Source organism: Pipistrellus kuhlii, unplaced genomic scaffold (genome assembly GCF_014108245.1).
Source record: "Pipistrellus kuhlii isolate mPipKuh1 unplaced genomic scaffold, mPipKuh1.p scaffold_m20_p_8, whole genome shotgun sequence".
NCBI lineage: Eukaryota > Metazoa > Chordata > Mammalia > Chiroptera > Vespertilionidae > Pipistrellus > Pipistrellus kuhlii.
The window spans coordinates 28,164,034-28,179,406 of NW_023425584.1; the positions used below are offsets into that span (position 1 = coordinate 28,164,034).

Sequence of the window (15,373 nt, forward strand, 5' to 3'; positions counted from 1 at the left end):
TTGCATTTTTGAAAAGAGTTCCATATAAAACACAAATCTGAAATTAAGATAATAAAGACTCATTGTTATAACATTGTTAAAATTGGATGGAAACAACCACTTTGTTTGGAATTCCAAAAATACAATATCATCTTGCTGAAATGTACCTTTTACTATGTGACATCATCAATTGGTATACCCATGACTAAAACAAAACTGCAAGGAGGAATTGCCATATTTATAAATAGAAACTTTAAATACAGCTCTCTCCTTAAAACCTACAGTTCAAGTAGGCAGAGAGAAGAATTGCATAGCATGATTAATTAGCATTTACATACATGTATTCCTTTACATCAGCATAGAAATTAGTGTTTTCAAACACACATGAAATATTTGCCACAGATTATGCCAAGAAAACCAATCTCAAAAACAATCACAGACCAAATTCACTTGCCACAAACCAATAAAAGTGGAAGTCAAAAATGAGATTGTTAAAACCCCATACATCTGGGTTTTAAAAATAAGTAAATACTCAAAGATGAAATATAGTATAAACTACAAAACATTTAGAACTGACTGAAAGGAAAGGCACTGTGTACCCAAATTGGAGGGAGGCAATCACAGTGAAACTTAAGAGGAACATTCACAGCTTCAAATGCATTTATAAAAAACACAACTAACAAAATCAGGAAGCTTTAGGAACACCACAATAAGCTGAAATGATTACAACTAAAGCAGAAAACAATGACATAGACCAACTGTTGCCAATTTGAAAGCTCAAATGCTACTGTGGATTTAGAAGTGGGATGTAACCTCAGAATACTGCAAACTTGCCATTCCCAATCTTCCGTGTGTATCAGAATCACACGGAGGGTTAAGTATGTCACAATTTCAAGTACAGTAGGTCTGGGGTTGGGCCCAATAGTCTCCTTTCTGACACATTTCCAGGCAATGTTGTAGCTGCTGGTCCTATGTGAACACTTCTAGAGCCACTGCTATCAACCAATTATTAACAATAATGAAAACTTACTTTAAATAGACACTATGATGACCATATCTGAGACACAAAGAACCAGGAGACAACATGGATTAAACAAACCATGAAATTAATTTAAATCAAAATGCTACTCATTACCCCAATATGCACCAGGTCCAAAATATTTTTATGGAAGAGGTCATTCTCACTTTGTGGGGAAAAGAGAAAAATGCCCTAATTTCATGAATTCATTAGTTTGATACAGAAATAGTGGCGGGGGGGGGAGGGGGGAGGTAGTGGTGGTGGTGGTGGAATATATGGCTCTATCACACACTAACAACAAATTATCTGAAAAAAAGTAATAAAGTTATCCCATTTACAGTAACATAAAAAACAATAAAATACTTAGGAATAAATTTAACCAAGGAGGCAAAAGAGCTCTATACTAAAATCCATGAGATATTAACCAAAGAAAACAAAGGCATGGTAAAATCAAAAGGTACCTTATACTCTTTTTAATAATTAATTAGAAGAATTAATAATACTACCCAAAATCATCTACCTATAGATTCAATGCAGTCCCTATCAAGATTCCAATGGCATTTTTTACAATTGTATGGAGCCACAAAAAACCATGACAGCCAAAGCAATCCTGAGGGAAAAAAAGAGCAAAGCAACAAGCATCACACTACTGATTTCAAGTTACATTGTAAAGCTATAGTAATCAAAACCAGATAGCATAAAAACACACCCTGAGACCAATGGAACAGAACAGAATCAAGAGCCCAATAATAAACCCCTGCATGTATGGTTAACAAGGTACCCAACACTCTGTGGAGAAAAGACAGTCTGTTCAATAAAGGTAAATTTTTACATGTGAAAGAATAAAACTAGTCCCCTATCCTTTACCACTCACAAAAAAAATTAACTTAAACTTTATTGAAGACTTAAGTGTAAGACCTGAAACCATGAAATTCCTAACGAAAACAAAGCTCCTTGACCTGAGTCTTGGTAATGGTTTTTTTGGATATGACACCTAAAGCACAACATCAAAATAAAAGACAAACACGTGGAACTATATCAGACTAAACCACCTCTGCACAGCAAAGCAAACCGTCAACAAAGTGAAAAGAATCTATGAATTGAAAATATTTGCAAACCATATATCTGTAAGGGGTTTGTATCCAAAATATATTAGGATCTCATAAAAATCAATAGCAAAAATCACATCATCATTCAATTAAAAAATGGCAAAGGACCTGAATAGTTCTTTTGCACAGAAGATATACAAATGTCCTATAGGTTCATGAAAATGTACTCAACATCACTAATCATTAGGGTAATGCAAATCAGATCCACTTCATGCCCAATAGGATGGCTATCATAAAAATAACAAATGCTGGGGAAGATATAGAGAAAGGGGAACCCTTGTACACTATTGGTGAGATTGTAAATTGGTGCAGCATATGGAAAACAGTATGGAGGTTTCTTAAAAAATTAAAAATAGAGCTATTATATGATCTGGCAATTTCATTTTGGGATATTACTCGAAGAAAACAAAAACATCAACACATAAGAATATATGCTCCCCCATGTTCACCGTAGCATTATTTACAACTAGAGGTCTGGTGCACAGAGTCCGTGCACTCAGAGGGGTCCCTCGGCCTCGCCTGTGCCCTCTCGCAGTCTGGAAGCTCTCAGGGGATGTCCGACTGATGGCTTAGGGCTGCTCCCCGCACAGCCGCAGAGGCAGAAGAGGCTCCCACCACCACTGCTGCACGCGCCAGCCGTGAGCCCAGCTCGGGGCTTCTGGCTGGGCAGCGCTCCCCCTGTGGGAACACACTGACCACCAGGAGGCGGCTCCTGTGCTGAGCATCTGCCCCTGGTGGTCAGTGCACGTCATAGTGACCAGTTCTTCCACTGTTCAGGCGATTTGCACATTAGCCTTTTAATATACAAGATAGCCAAGACAAGGAAACAACCCAAGAGTCCATGGATGGATGAATGGATAAAGTAGCTGTGGAATATACAGCCAATGGAATATTATTCAGCCATAAAAACAAAGGCAATCCTGCCAACTGCGACAACATGGATGGACCTTGTGGACATTATGCTAAGTGGAACAATCAGAGGAAGACAAAAACTGTATGGTCTCACTTATAAAAATGAACAAACAAAAAGAATTCCTAGAAAAAGAGAGCAGACAGGCAGGACAGGAGAAGCAGGGTGCCAAAAAGTACAAATTTCCAGTCAAAAGTATCAGGGGTACAGTGTACAACATGATGCCTATCGTTAGCACTGCTGTGAGGTATGATCTAAATTGTTAAGTGAGTACGTTCTAGGAGTTCTCATCACAAGGAAACCTTCTTTCCCTTTTTTTGTATCTATAGGAGATGATGGGCATTAGCTAAACCTATTTGGTAACTATTTCACAGTGTAAGTCAAGTCATTATGCTGTGCACCGTACACTTGATGCAGTGTAAGTGTATTATAGTATCTCAGTAAATCTGGGAAAAAACACTAAAAGTAAAAGTTCATATGGATAGCATGTGCTTCCTATCTATCCTTGAGCGAGTCTCGGGGCCCTGTAATCTTGACTAAGTAACAACCAGCCACCCTTGTGCTAGCCCTATAGCAAGTACCACGCCTGCCACGCGAGCCCTCTGCTGAGTCTCAGAGGGCAGTGCCCATGAGTGTCTCCCCTTCTCTGCTTCCGCAGGAGCATTCGTACCGCACTGTAACGAGGAGGGCTACTACAAAGCCACGCAGTGCCACGGCAGCACTGGCCAGTGCTGGTGCGTAGACAAGTACGGGAACGAGCTGGCGGGCTCCAGGAAGCAGGGCGCTGTGAGCTGTGGTGAGTATCGGCCCTCGGTGACCCCTGGTACCCATAGGTCCTTGCTGTGTTAGGATCTGAGTAAAAACATTTCAACAGGTGACTTGTCTGCCGTGAGTGCCTTACCCCTGAAGTTAGCCTCAGCTGGGAAATGAATGAGCTTGATGTAGCGAACCCCTTAGGCCCAATCAACATGAGTAATAGTCAGGACCGTGATGTAGGCCCGGCAGTGTTTCCCAAACTTTTGACATACATGTACCCCTTCTATAATTTTCGTAACGCTGAGTACCCCTCGTACTCATGAGAACGTAGAATTAGGCGCAGCTAAGCACGGTGCAGTGCATATCCCCACCAAACTCCGGTGCAACGCGTACCCTCGCCAAACTCTTCCCGTGCCCCTGGGGGTACGCGTACCACACTTTGGGAAACACTGATGTGGGGAGACAGAACCTCCCTGAAACTGCATGAGATTGTGCATAGCCTGTTTTTGGAGCGGCCGGTCCTCACTGTGGCCACTGGACTGGAGGACAGTTTCTGACAGTCAGGACCTGTTGCTGGCCAAGAACAACTCAGGTTGCCTTCACTTCTCAATTAGGATCATAACCCTCCGAGAAGGCAGCAGCATCTCAGGAGTTCTGGGCTCCCCCCAGAACAAAGCCAGGGTCTGTGCTGTGCAGATTAGCCCCCGCTGGGCAGGGACGCTCCGCGTTGGAAAGCGCAGTGCCTGGGTTAGCCCTGCAGAGAAGTCGGGTGCAGGGGGCCCCTGACGGGGTCATGAGTTCAGCAGAAACTCACCTCAGCCTCTCCCCCTCCGGCGTGGCCAGAAGAGGAGCAGGAGACCTCGGGGGACTTCGGCAGCGGCGGCTCCGTGGTGCTGCTGGACGACCTCGAGGACGCGCGGGAGCCGGGGCCCAAGGACCAGCCGGGGAGGCTGCGGGCGCACACCCGGGCGACCGAGGACGATGAGGACGAGGACGACGACAAGGAGGACGAGGTCGGCTACATATGGTAGTGCCCGCGGGGAGAGGGCACGGCCCACGGCCGGCACAGACTGCAGGTCCCTTCCCGTCCCGCATCTGTATCTCAGACTCCGCGCACCACGGCCTCTCCTCCCTGCTGCTCTCCGGCGGGCCTGCCATCCGGACGACCCCTGTTCCCAGAGCTTTCCGATTGTGCGCGGGCTGTGTGGGGAGGAAGGTGTTGTTTGGTGTTTGGACGGGACTGGCTGCCGAAGGAGAGCCTCCTCCCCTCCCATGAGACTTGTCCAGCGAGCATGTGGTGGACGTGGGGTTCTGACGGTGCAGGGAGCCCCACCCTCTCAACATCAAAGACCCTTCCCGACTCCCCACTCCAGTGGTTGTACAGCATGGTTCCCGCCTTACGGTGTCTAAGTGCTTTTCTTCTGTCTCGTGGATGTCGTGGGAAACACGCCACACCGTCCTTCCTTCCCCCCCGCGCCCGCCACCCCTGGTGTGTGTTGTTAAAAATTAGTTACTCCCGTCACTGTATCTGGCTTCCTACAAACAACGGCCTTAATTCAGTCAAGAATCCTTTTGGGGAACTGGTTTTCTTTATTAAGAATGGTCTCTGGACACTTCTCTGTGTGTGTGTGTGTGTGTGTGTGTGTGTGTATGTGTAAATATGCACACATTTACAGAGAGACCGTGTGTGGAAGCCAGGTTCACACCCGCTCAGAAAACAATGACAGCTTGTCCAACCCGGATCACAATTCTGGAACAAAGTGTCCCCAGGTCCGTTTTTGCACTAACACTTGGCACTGGTAGCTGCAGGCGGAGGAGGGTCCTTCCTGGAGCCCCTTTGACTAGGATGGGCCTCTGTCTGCCGAACTCACCTGTCCTGCCCAAACCATGCAACCCCGCGTGGGCCGCTTCACAAGCCATTCCCCTCATTCCACCCGAAGCCCCGGGCGCAGCATCCTGTCTGCCCAGGGTCCCGCCTCCCCTGCCTACCAAGGGCTTCTCTAAGGCATGGCCACATGCCCCTGCTCACCAAGAGTCAGTACACGTATTTCTTAGGAGAAGAAAAATTAGGATTCTGAACTCCAGGTTTAGCATTTGCCCCCAATTCCATCCACAAATCATGATGTGAGACACAAGCAATACAGGATCCCCCACCGAGGCCTAGAAAGAGCTTCAGAGTGAGGGTTGGACTTTCAGAGCCAGTCCCGTCTCCACACCCTCACCCACATCAGTGTCAAGGTCCGAATGAAGAAAGCCCTTCGCCATTTGTGCTTCTTTCCCTCAGTAACATTTGGTGGAGTCGTCACTGCCCCCGGCTCCAGGATGAGTACCAAAGAGCAGTCTTCAGCGTGGCCCCTGCCATTCAGTGCAGGCCCTGCAGCACCTGGCCACCTGGGTGCCCCACCAGCCACCCGGCAAGGCTCTCTGCCCCACATTTGTTTTTCTTCCTGTCCCTGTAAGCTCCAGCTAGTCCACAAAAAGACGTAAACTCAGGAAAAAAAAAAAAAAAAAAAGAATGGATTCAGCCAAACCATGATCGCAGTGGCAGCTGACCAACTGTCCACCCCAAAATGCCCATTTCTCTGTACTTTCCCTACTCACCTCAGCTAGCCTTTTCCAACCTGGACAAAGTGGCTGTAGTCTCAGATGGGAAATGAACAAGCCTGATGTAGCGAATCCCTTAGGCCCCATAGACGCAAGGGTAGCCAGGACCCTGGATCCCAGACGTAGGGAGGTCACTGGTAAGCTCGGTATTCAGATCGCAACTCCCTCACCTCCCTGTTAATGTTCTTTTCCTAACCTGCACAAAACTTTGAGGTCATCGTCTAGAAAACAGGTGCTTCATTGCAGCTAAATTACAAGAGAGTATATAAAAAAAGACATTAAAAAAAATCTCAGTGTAGGCCCTCAAAGAAAACCATTGTCACCGTCTCCTCCAAGCTTGGGACAATGCACGAGAGGAGAAATTAAAATCAACAAATTGATTTCCCTTAGCAAAACTAATTATCTTATGACAAGTGTCAGATTAAAGACACTTAAAGCTCCTTGACATTAGCTTAATGATGGAGAAGAGTGCTCAGGAGTCGGTTCCCAGGAAGTGCTGAGCTGCTCCTTTTCAGAGGCATTCCAAGAAGGTATCTGGCTCATCAAAATATGACATAAGAAGCCCTCCTGCCAGGAGAATCCCGGGACAGCAGAGCCCCATTAGCCACTTCTTGTGCCTCACACTGGCATGGCAGCACTAGATTCTTTAAAATATTTAATGATTTCCACTTGTGAACATTACTAAAGATTAGATTCTTTTAGTTACGTTGGCCTTAGAAGGAGAATTGTTGCTTCCTTTCTTTGGCAGGAGTCCTTTAGGTAGTGACAAGGTATCCATAAAAATTATTATGAAAATACTTCTGTGATTATCTAGTCCCTTGTCTGAGATGGGCATTGAATCCTCGCTCATTTTTGGAAGCTTCTTTGCTAATAATTTTATTCATATTTCATAAAGACTTCTTTCCTTGGCATCCAACTTAAATCCTAGAATTTTCTCCCACCATGCTTAGGTGTCTGCCACATCGATGTCTTTTTGTGTCCACGGATATTCTAGGCATGGAAGCCACGCCATGTGGAATATGAGGTTTTGGATCGGTGTCCCCTCTGTAGGCCCGTTCCCCAGGCCCAGCAGGGAATGACGATGCCTTGCCCAGGTCTGCCCTCTGCCTCGCCCAGGATTCCATTCTTTTGTTTTCATCTTGGCCACACTGTACAGTAACATCCCAGAGTCCTTTCTGCAGTGGGTGGTTCGGGTCTTTTTATACCTTTTTCTCAATGTCGCTGATGTGTGTCCCTGTTCCGTGTGTAGCATTTGTAACGAGAGCCACCAAATCCCAGTGTCAGTTTGCTGTCCCTCTTGTAAATGGAATAGTGATGTAGACAACTAGTAAATTCTGAATGCTTTTTGACGTAGACTTATCTGGAATGTGAACATGACTCTTTGGTTAATAGTAACTGCTTAACTGTAGTCCCGAGTAGGTGCATTTCTGTCTGTCTCAGTAAATTTTAATTTGTCTGCAGCATCTGCGTGTGTGTGCTCTGTCAGCTCGGATGTGGACTCGCAGCGTGTCCACACGGGAACTCTGGGAAGTGTGGGCAGACGGGAGAGCCAACGTGGGCTCCTCTGTCCCAGCTTCTGGACAGGAAGGGAGGAGGACCTGCTGGTGGTCCTACCTGGACTGCCCCTCTCCTCTCGGCACACCTGGCACCTCCAGCCCTGGCACTCAATCTGAACCAGCGGTCGCCCACTGGTGGTCCCCGCACTGGTGGTCTGTGAGGTCCGAAAGGTTGGCGACTGCTGGTCTACATCTCCTGCCCCTCCTTCTTGCTGCTTTCACTTCTCTTAGGTTTCAACTTTGCTACTTAGTCCTTACCTATCACATTTCACTGTTGTTTTCCTGCTTATGACTTTAAACTTTTTCTGCCTACTCTTTCCCTCCTGTCATTCTCCAATTCTCCAAACAAACAAACAAACGAAAACTCTCTCCTTTCCAGGCACACTGAGCTCTGAGTTCTCCTGAGTTCATGGATTAACACGAGATGCTTGTCAAAGCACCCAGGAGGAATGGAATTCTTTCCTCTCCACCATTATGCATTATTAAGGCCAGTGTGTCTATGACTTAAACAAAGGCCCAGTGCACGAAATTCATGCACATGTGGGGTCTGGATGGCCTGGCCCCAATTGGGGCTGATCTGGGCCAGGCTAGCTGGGAAGAGGGGATGCAGGAGGTTGGCTAGCCCTGCCACCTGGTTGAACTCGAAGTTTAACTCCCGGTTGAGGGGACAATTTGCATATTACGCTTTTATTATATAGGATTATACTCTGAGTGAGAAATTCCACCACAGGCTAAGGTACAGACTATCTTATAAATGACTCAATTCCTTTATCCCATGGACTGGGTCGCACAGACAATTTACAGAAAGACCATTCATGGAAAGGTGCTCGGTAGACCTGCTGGTTAACTAATACCAGGGGAATGGTGGCTGCTCTGAAGCTGTGGAATGGCTGCCCGTGCGCTGAAAAGAAGCCAGCTCTTGTGGACACACCCACAGTCCTCCCAGCACAGCGGGGACAGCTGAGCCCCCGTGGTGCCCCCTAGGCCTGTTCAAGGCAGTTCTCCCATTTTAGCTAATACCCTGCGAGCAAAAGGTCACAGCGCCTTCCCACAATTCCTAGCCAGTTCTGTCACTTGTAAGATTTTCTTTGACAAATTGGTTCAAGGAAAGAGGCAGATTGCAAAATGTATTCATTCAACAAACTTTATATATTTCATTAGATGTTGGATGGACAAATGTCACTATGGGCAGGACCCCATTCAGTTCTAGGAATATAAATGTGAATAAACCCTGGTGCCTGCTCTGTGACACTATCTCCTGGAAAACAATAGACAAATAAATGACTGGGGGACAATAGAGATTGGTGGGTATCACATTGACCCAAAGGCTCCTGCGCCTTCTTACAGCTTGTCTTCCTTGGTGCCTTTCCCCTTCATTCCCTGGCTTTCCACCTCCCTCTTGATCCCTCCTTCCAGGCCTCATGCTAATGTCAGTGGCACTTGCCCTCCTCCCTTCACGTGCTTTCTTCCTGACAGTCTCCTCTGTGCCATTAGTTCACCCTCCTCCTCCCCTCTGGAGACCCCCGATCTCTATCTCAATTTGGTTTTGACTTCCACTCCATTCTGAAGCACTCACCTGCCATTTACATAATTCTACTCAAATTTCCCACTGGCACCTCAATTTCAAACCTTAAAAAATAGTAATGACAGAGTGGAACATGGAGTGGCTGTGCCTATGACAATGGGAGGCAGTAAGGCTTTTCTTAACCAAACCTTAGCAAACACTAATGCATTTCCTTCCATCAAAATTAATATCACACCATAAACAAACTTAAAAGACAAACAAGAAACTAAAGAAGGTATCGGTGACAAAAATGTAAAGGGTTGGCTATAAAAAAAAAATTAACTCCTACAAATCCAAAAGAAAAATATAGTCCAACAGACTAATGGGGAAAAGATAAAAACAAGTGATTCAGTGCCCTCACTCATGACTAGAGAACACAATTTAAAGCAATGACATATCCATTTTCACTCAGAAAAACATGGAGTGTTGATGAGCGTGTGGGAGAGAGAACACTCTTATCCACTGTACAGTCAGAACAGCCACGTGGAGGGCAGTTTGGCAGTAACTATCAAAATAAAAGCTTACACCCTAGCACCCAGCAATCCCATTTCTCAGTAACCATTCCTTGCAGGAAGAAACCGCACAAATTGACAAAAGATCTAGAAGTATATTCATGGCAGCATCATGGACAAAATTTAAAATGCACGAATGGGCTCTTTGGGTGACTCTATTCCATGGAACGCTATGCAGCAGTCGGTAACTTCATACACACTGATTTAGCAGAGCTTCTAAAATATCAGCTGTCTGAGGGAAAATTCCAGGACAGAGTAGTAAATATTAAGTTACACATCGCAAGGCGATACTATCCCTTTCCCCAGGTAAGTATGCAAATGCACAGAACATGCATGAGAGGACACACACCACGCTGGCAGCCATGCCGACGCCAAGGGGCAGGCTGGCGTTGGGTCTGGCATCCGCCTCATCTCTACACCTCACTTTGTTTTTGTATTACAAACGCAATACACCATGTCTTCTGCAATTTAAAAATTAACATTTTAATAATTTATCAGCTTCTTCAAAATGTCTCCCCCTATACTCCTTGACTTCAGGAATGATACCATCATTTATGCCCTTCTCCTCAGCTCCCGGCCTGTAATAAGTCACTAAACTCTGTCAATTCATTCAGGGGTGAGGAATGCCTGGCCCACGGGCTGTAGGAGGCCCACAAAATCATTTAAAAGAAGCATGTATACAGTCATTATACATCTGTGTTAATGGACCCACAGTATGTAAGGTTATAATTTGTAACATCAGGAACACAAAGAGGAGGGATATAGCTGTAAATGAATCAAGTTTTTGTATGCAATTGAAGTTTATATAAATTTAAAATACTTTTGTAACTTTAGGATGGTATATTGGAATCCGTAGGGTAGCCACAAATAAAATATTTCTAGAATATTCACAAAGGGAAATGACAAGAGAATTAAGATGGGTCACTACAAAAAGAAAAACAAGCAAACAGCTAAACATTAAGAAAAACAGAAGTGGTTAGCCCTGGCCAGGCAGCTCCATTGGTTAGAGCGACATCCCACTATGCCAAGGTTGTAAGTTTGATTCCCCAGACAGGGCACATACAAGAAACAGCCAACAAATGCATAAATAAAGTGGAACAACAAATCAATATTTCTGGCTCTCTCTCTAAAAAATTGAAAAAAAATGTTTATAAATGGTTAAAATAGTAATTTTTATATTATGCATATTTACCACAGTTAAAAAAACAAAACCAAAAAAAAACAAAAAAACAAAAACAAATAAGAGATGTCCTTCCCTTCTGTCCTTTCTCATTCCTCAGTGCCCAGGACATGAATGCCAGCTACTACCTGTTGTTTGAATACTGGCTATAAGTAAGTAGTAATAGGAACCAAAAAGATGGGCTGGTAATTCTGCCTGGAAAGTTTCTTTTTTCTTTAAAGATACCTCATAAAAACATGGCATTTGACCAATATCTTCACACGAGTTGAATTTTTCCATCTATTCACACAGGTTGAATTTTTTACTAGCTTTGAGGTATAATTTACTTAGTATAAAATCTACCCGTCTTAAGTGTGACATTTATAAAATTTATAGAGTTGTCAGCCACATCACATCTCATTTTACAATCTTAAAAAGAAACCTCAAGCCCAAGCTGTAGTCCTTCCTCTTTCCTGTTCTGAGCCCCAGGCAATCACTAAGCCATTGCAGGTTTGTCTCAATAGATTTGCCTTTTCTGAACACTTCATATAAACGGAATCCTATAACACGGGGGCTTTGTGCAGGACTGCTGGTGACAAATGCACCGTGTCCAGGAGTTCTGTTACTCATTCAGAGGTCATATTTATCATGGCAAAGTTGGTGCCAAATAATGGTTTGCAATTCATTTGAATGGTGGTCTTCAGACTCTAAGCAGCGGGTCATAAATGCTGTCCCGAATTAGTCATCCTCTCTATTCCTGACGTTCTGTAGTTTTTACAATTCACCCCTTTTCTTTGGAAAGGACTTAGAGGCCATTTGATTACACAGAAGAGTCTTTTCTTCCCACTTATTTTGCACAGATTTAAATTCTATGCACAGAAAGCTAAGCTTAATTTTAAAAAGCTATACTAATCACAATTCTCACAAAAGACAGAACAAAACAAGGGAACTAACTAAAATCCAAGTCTTAGCTCTAAATTCTGGCCAGTCCATAAAACGGAGACCTGAGGGACACCATGTCTGGGGCAGATGGCCTTGGGCTCTCATCAGCTTTTCCCTGCCTCCTGGTTATGCAAGCTCGACATCAATTCAATCTACTCCAAGGCTCCTCCACTCTTTCTGCTGGGAAAAATGTAACACCAAGCAAGAGAATGCTGTGTCGCAAATGGCAGAGTTCAACCTCTGCAGGTGACCACTTGTCACAGAGACCTGGTATGGGAGTCAGCGCGAGAGGGAAACACGGAGACCTTTGTCAGTGCCAAGGCTGAGCGTTATCTGCTCTCCTTTGTCTGTATTACCTCATCGCCATCTAACCACAGTTCTGAAGGGTGATATGATTCTTCTTCCCATTTTACAGAGAAGTTAAGCGTCATGTCTGAAGCCACACAGCCAGTGAATGGCAGAGTGGAGATTTGAACTCAGAATGGCTGTCTGTCTCCAAAGCCCGTGCTTTGAACTATTATGCCGTAAGGCTGTGTTCTCTGACTTAAAATACATAGATAAGTAAATAAAAGGTATGACACACACACACACACACACACACACACACACACACACACACACGGTAGAAAACAAAAACAAAAACCAGACCCCTGGATCTCAGTTAAAGGTCTGGCAAGACATCAGTTCACATCTGTCAGCCTCCAGGTGCCTCGCACTGTCTGAGGAGGCAGTCGGATCTTGTCCTCCAATAATTCTGACTTTCATGATGGAGCAGAGGACAGAGGCCGGGCAGCGGGCTCGGCGCCGCATGAGCAGGCTGGCCTGAGTCGAGTTCATCATGAAGCCGGCTTCTCCCTGGCTCCTGGGGTTCCACAGACAAGCCTCTTCCCTTTCTGCCCTCCGGTTTCTCACCCGTGGAAGGAGGGCTGCACCTGCTGGTCTCTGAGACCCATGAGTACACTCACTGGCCGCCTGTGGTCTTGGCCTCCTGAGTGACACCTTTGTACCCCTCAAACCTTAGCCCTGGCTTCCTGCTCATTTGTACACTCCTGAGGCTGCACACAGGCCTAAGCACCTCACTCTACTGTCTGGCGCAGCTTCCTCTAACAGTGTTTCCCAAACTTTTGACATATGTGTACCCCTTCTATAATTTTTGTAATGCTGAGTACCCCTCATACTCATGAGAACGTAGAATTAGGCGCAGCTAAGCATGGTGCAGTGCATATCCCCACCAAACTCTTCCCATACCCCTGGGGGTATGTGTACCACACTTTGGGAAACACTGCGTAATACATAGTGGGTGGGAGGGGGGCGCGGAATCAAGATGAATTTTGCGTGGAATTGCTTCACACTTTAATCCCACCCTGCCCTCCCCTCTCTCCCTGGATCGGAGCCTCCCGCGGTTTCTCCAAGTCAGGATCTCAGCGTCACGGCGCGTGGCACGGCATTCGCCCACGCTGCCATATTTCACTTGTGGCTGAGTGGAGAATTCAATTCCTCTCACTGCTCAGTCTCAATAGCGCAAGCATATATCCAGGGCTGACATATTTTCATTATGGAAAAGCCAACCTCTCAAACAGATGCTGCCCGTGGGGATTAATGAGGGGAATGGTTATTTCTCATACCGCCTGACATTTTGTGCAGAAGAATTCCTGAGTCGTTTTACATTCTACACTTTAACGAATAGTTTGCCAACAAGCATCTCGGCACACTGGTTGCGCATCGAGCCGGGATTTAGGAGCTGGCTAATGTTAACCAAGAGCCATAAAGCCACTTGCCAGAATCACATTTAATGTAAGGACACTACATAACGTCCCAGCCCGCTGGCCGTGGGAGGCAGTCATTCCTGACACCAACCACACCAAGCACTGCTGGGGGAACTCTCGGGTCACCCTGAGATCCCTGCCCGGGTGTAAAATGTCTGGCCTGTCCACAGGCTCCGTCAACAACCTCTGTTAATGTGAAAATGCCCCGGACCATTTTCGGTCAAAGGCCCATGTCTCTCTTTGCTTCATAAATAATACACACACTCCACAACTTTCCTTCCGTGTGCTAACGCCATCGGCCCTGACCTTTTCTACGTTCATCCTTTCCCTCTGTTTCTGCAACACACCCTCTTCTTCCCATCGCTGTGCTTGATTGAGGCCCATGCCGTGTACCGGACATGTTTCAGGGGACATCCCACTCACCTCTCTGGCTCCCCATCAGGAGGGGCCCCTTCTCCATTGCCCCCCGAAAGCACAGCCCTGGCCTGCTGGCTGCAGCGTGCTCAGGGAGGATTTTCCGAACTGAATACACTGTAAGCTCCTAAGGGCAAGTGCAGAGTCTATCTTAATGCAGCTTAGACAGATCAGAGTACCTGGCAGATGCCTACTACAAACTCATCTTGGCAGAACAGGGGAACAGAATAATAAACCGGAGTCAACCACAAGGACTCAAACCTCTTGGTCATGTTTCCAGGCTCAGAGAAACCTGTGTGCACTCATCTATTTCACAAATAATGTTTGTGCTCCTGCTTTGTATCATGTTACTGTGGGGTTTCCACACTGGGATCTGCGCCACGCAGAACAGAGAGGATTTCCAAACTCTGGGCCCATGTCTGTGGGCACGGCACTTGCTAGATCCAGGATGCATAACACGCTGCTCCCTCCATACCATCGCTTCTAACTCGCACCCTGTTTGCAGTTCTCTGATGACACTTGGCCCTGGCCCTTCTGCTAAGATAGAAGGGTCGCGGGGACAGGATCCCAAAACTCTGCTCCCTATACGCTGGCTGCCAAGTTACCTCAGGCCAGGCCACTCTCCAAAAGCCAGGGGAGGCTTAGCCTCATTCGGACAAAACCCTCATAAGTTTTTGAGGCATCTACAGCTACCTACCACCCACATCCCAAGTCAAGGAGCAAGTGAGTTCTCCAAACTTCCCATTGAGATCGGGCCAGCACAGTCACTAGGTCCAGGAGACTTGAGGAGTATGGAAAGGATAAAAGGGGTCGGAATAAACAGTCCCATTGTTTTCATTGTTTGATAATAGGGCTAACAAGATGCACAGAGAAAACACACCTGATATAGTATGTCCAAAAATACTGAATTGAATTTACCTTTCTGATACAGTATCTCAGCCCTCAAGCCATAGTGTATCGTATATTGAACTATATATTAACTTTTCAATTGGCAGGAAAAACTCAAAAAAGCAAAAATCCACAGCATTAAGCTAATACTAGAGTTAGTTTTTGGTCATCTCTTAGTGTTTTCTAGATGTGTTTT

The 15,373-nt window shown here is 45.7% G+C and overlaps 1 protein-coding gene across 2 annotated transcripts in view; it reads left to right on the top strand.

Moving 5' to 3' along the window:
- SPOCK1 (SPARC (osteonectin), cwcv and kazal like domains proteoglycan 1) overlaps positions 1-7,836 on the top strand; it is a 430,304-nt gene extending 422,468 nt beyond the window's left edge. For both annotated transcript variants that reach the window (XM_036424283.2, XM_036424282.2), the window contains 2 exons: positions 3,675-3,812; positions 4,616-7,836. In XM_036424283.2, coding sequence (XP_036280176.1) covers positions 3,675-3,812; positions 4,616-4,803 — 326 coding nt within the window. In that variant the 3' untranslated portion in view covers positions 4,804-7,836. The remainder of the gene's footprint in view (positions 1-3,674; positions 3,813-4,615) is intronic.
- The last annotated feature ends 7,537 nt before the right edge of the window (positions 7,837-15,373 follow it).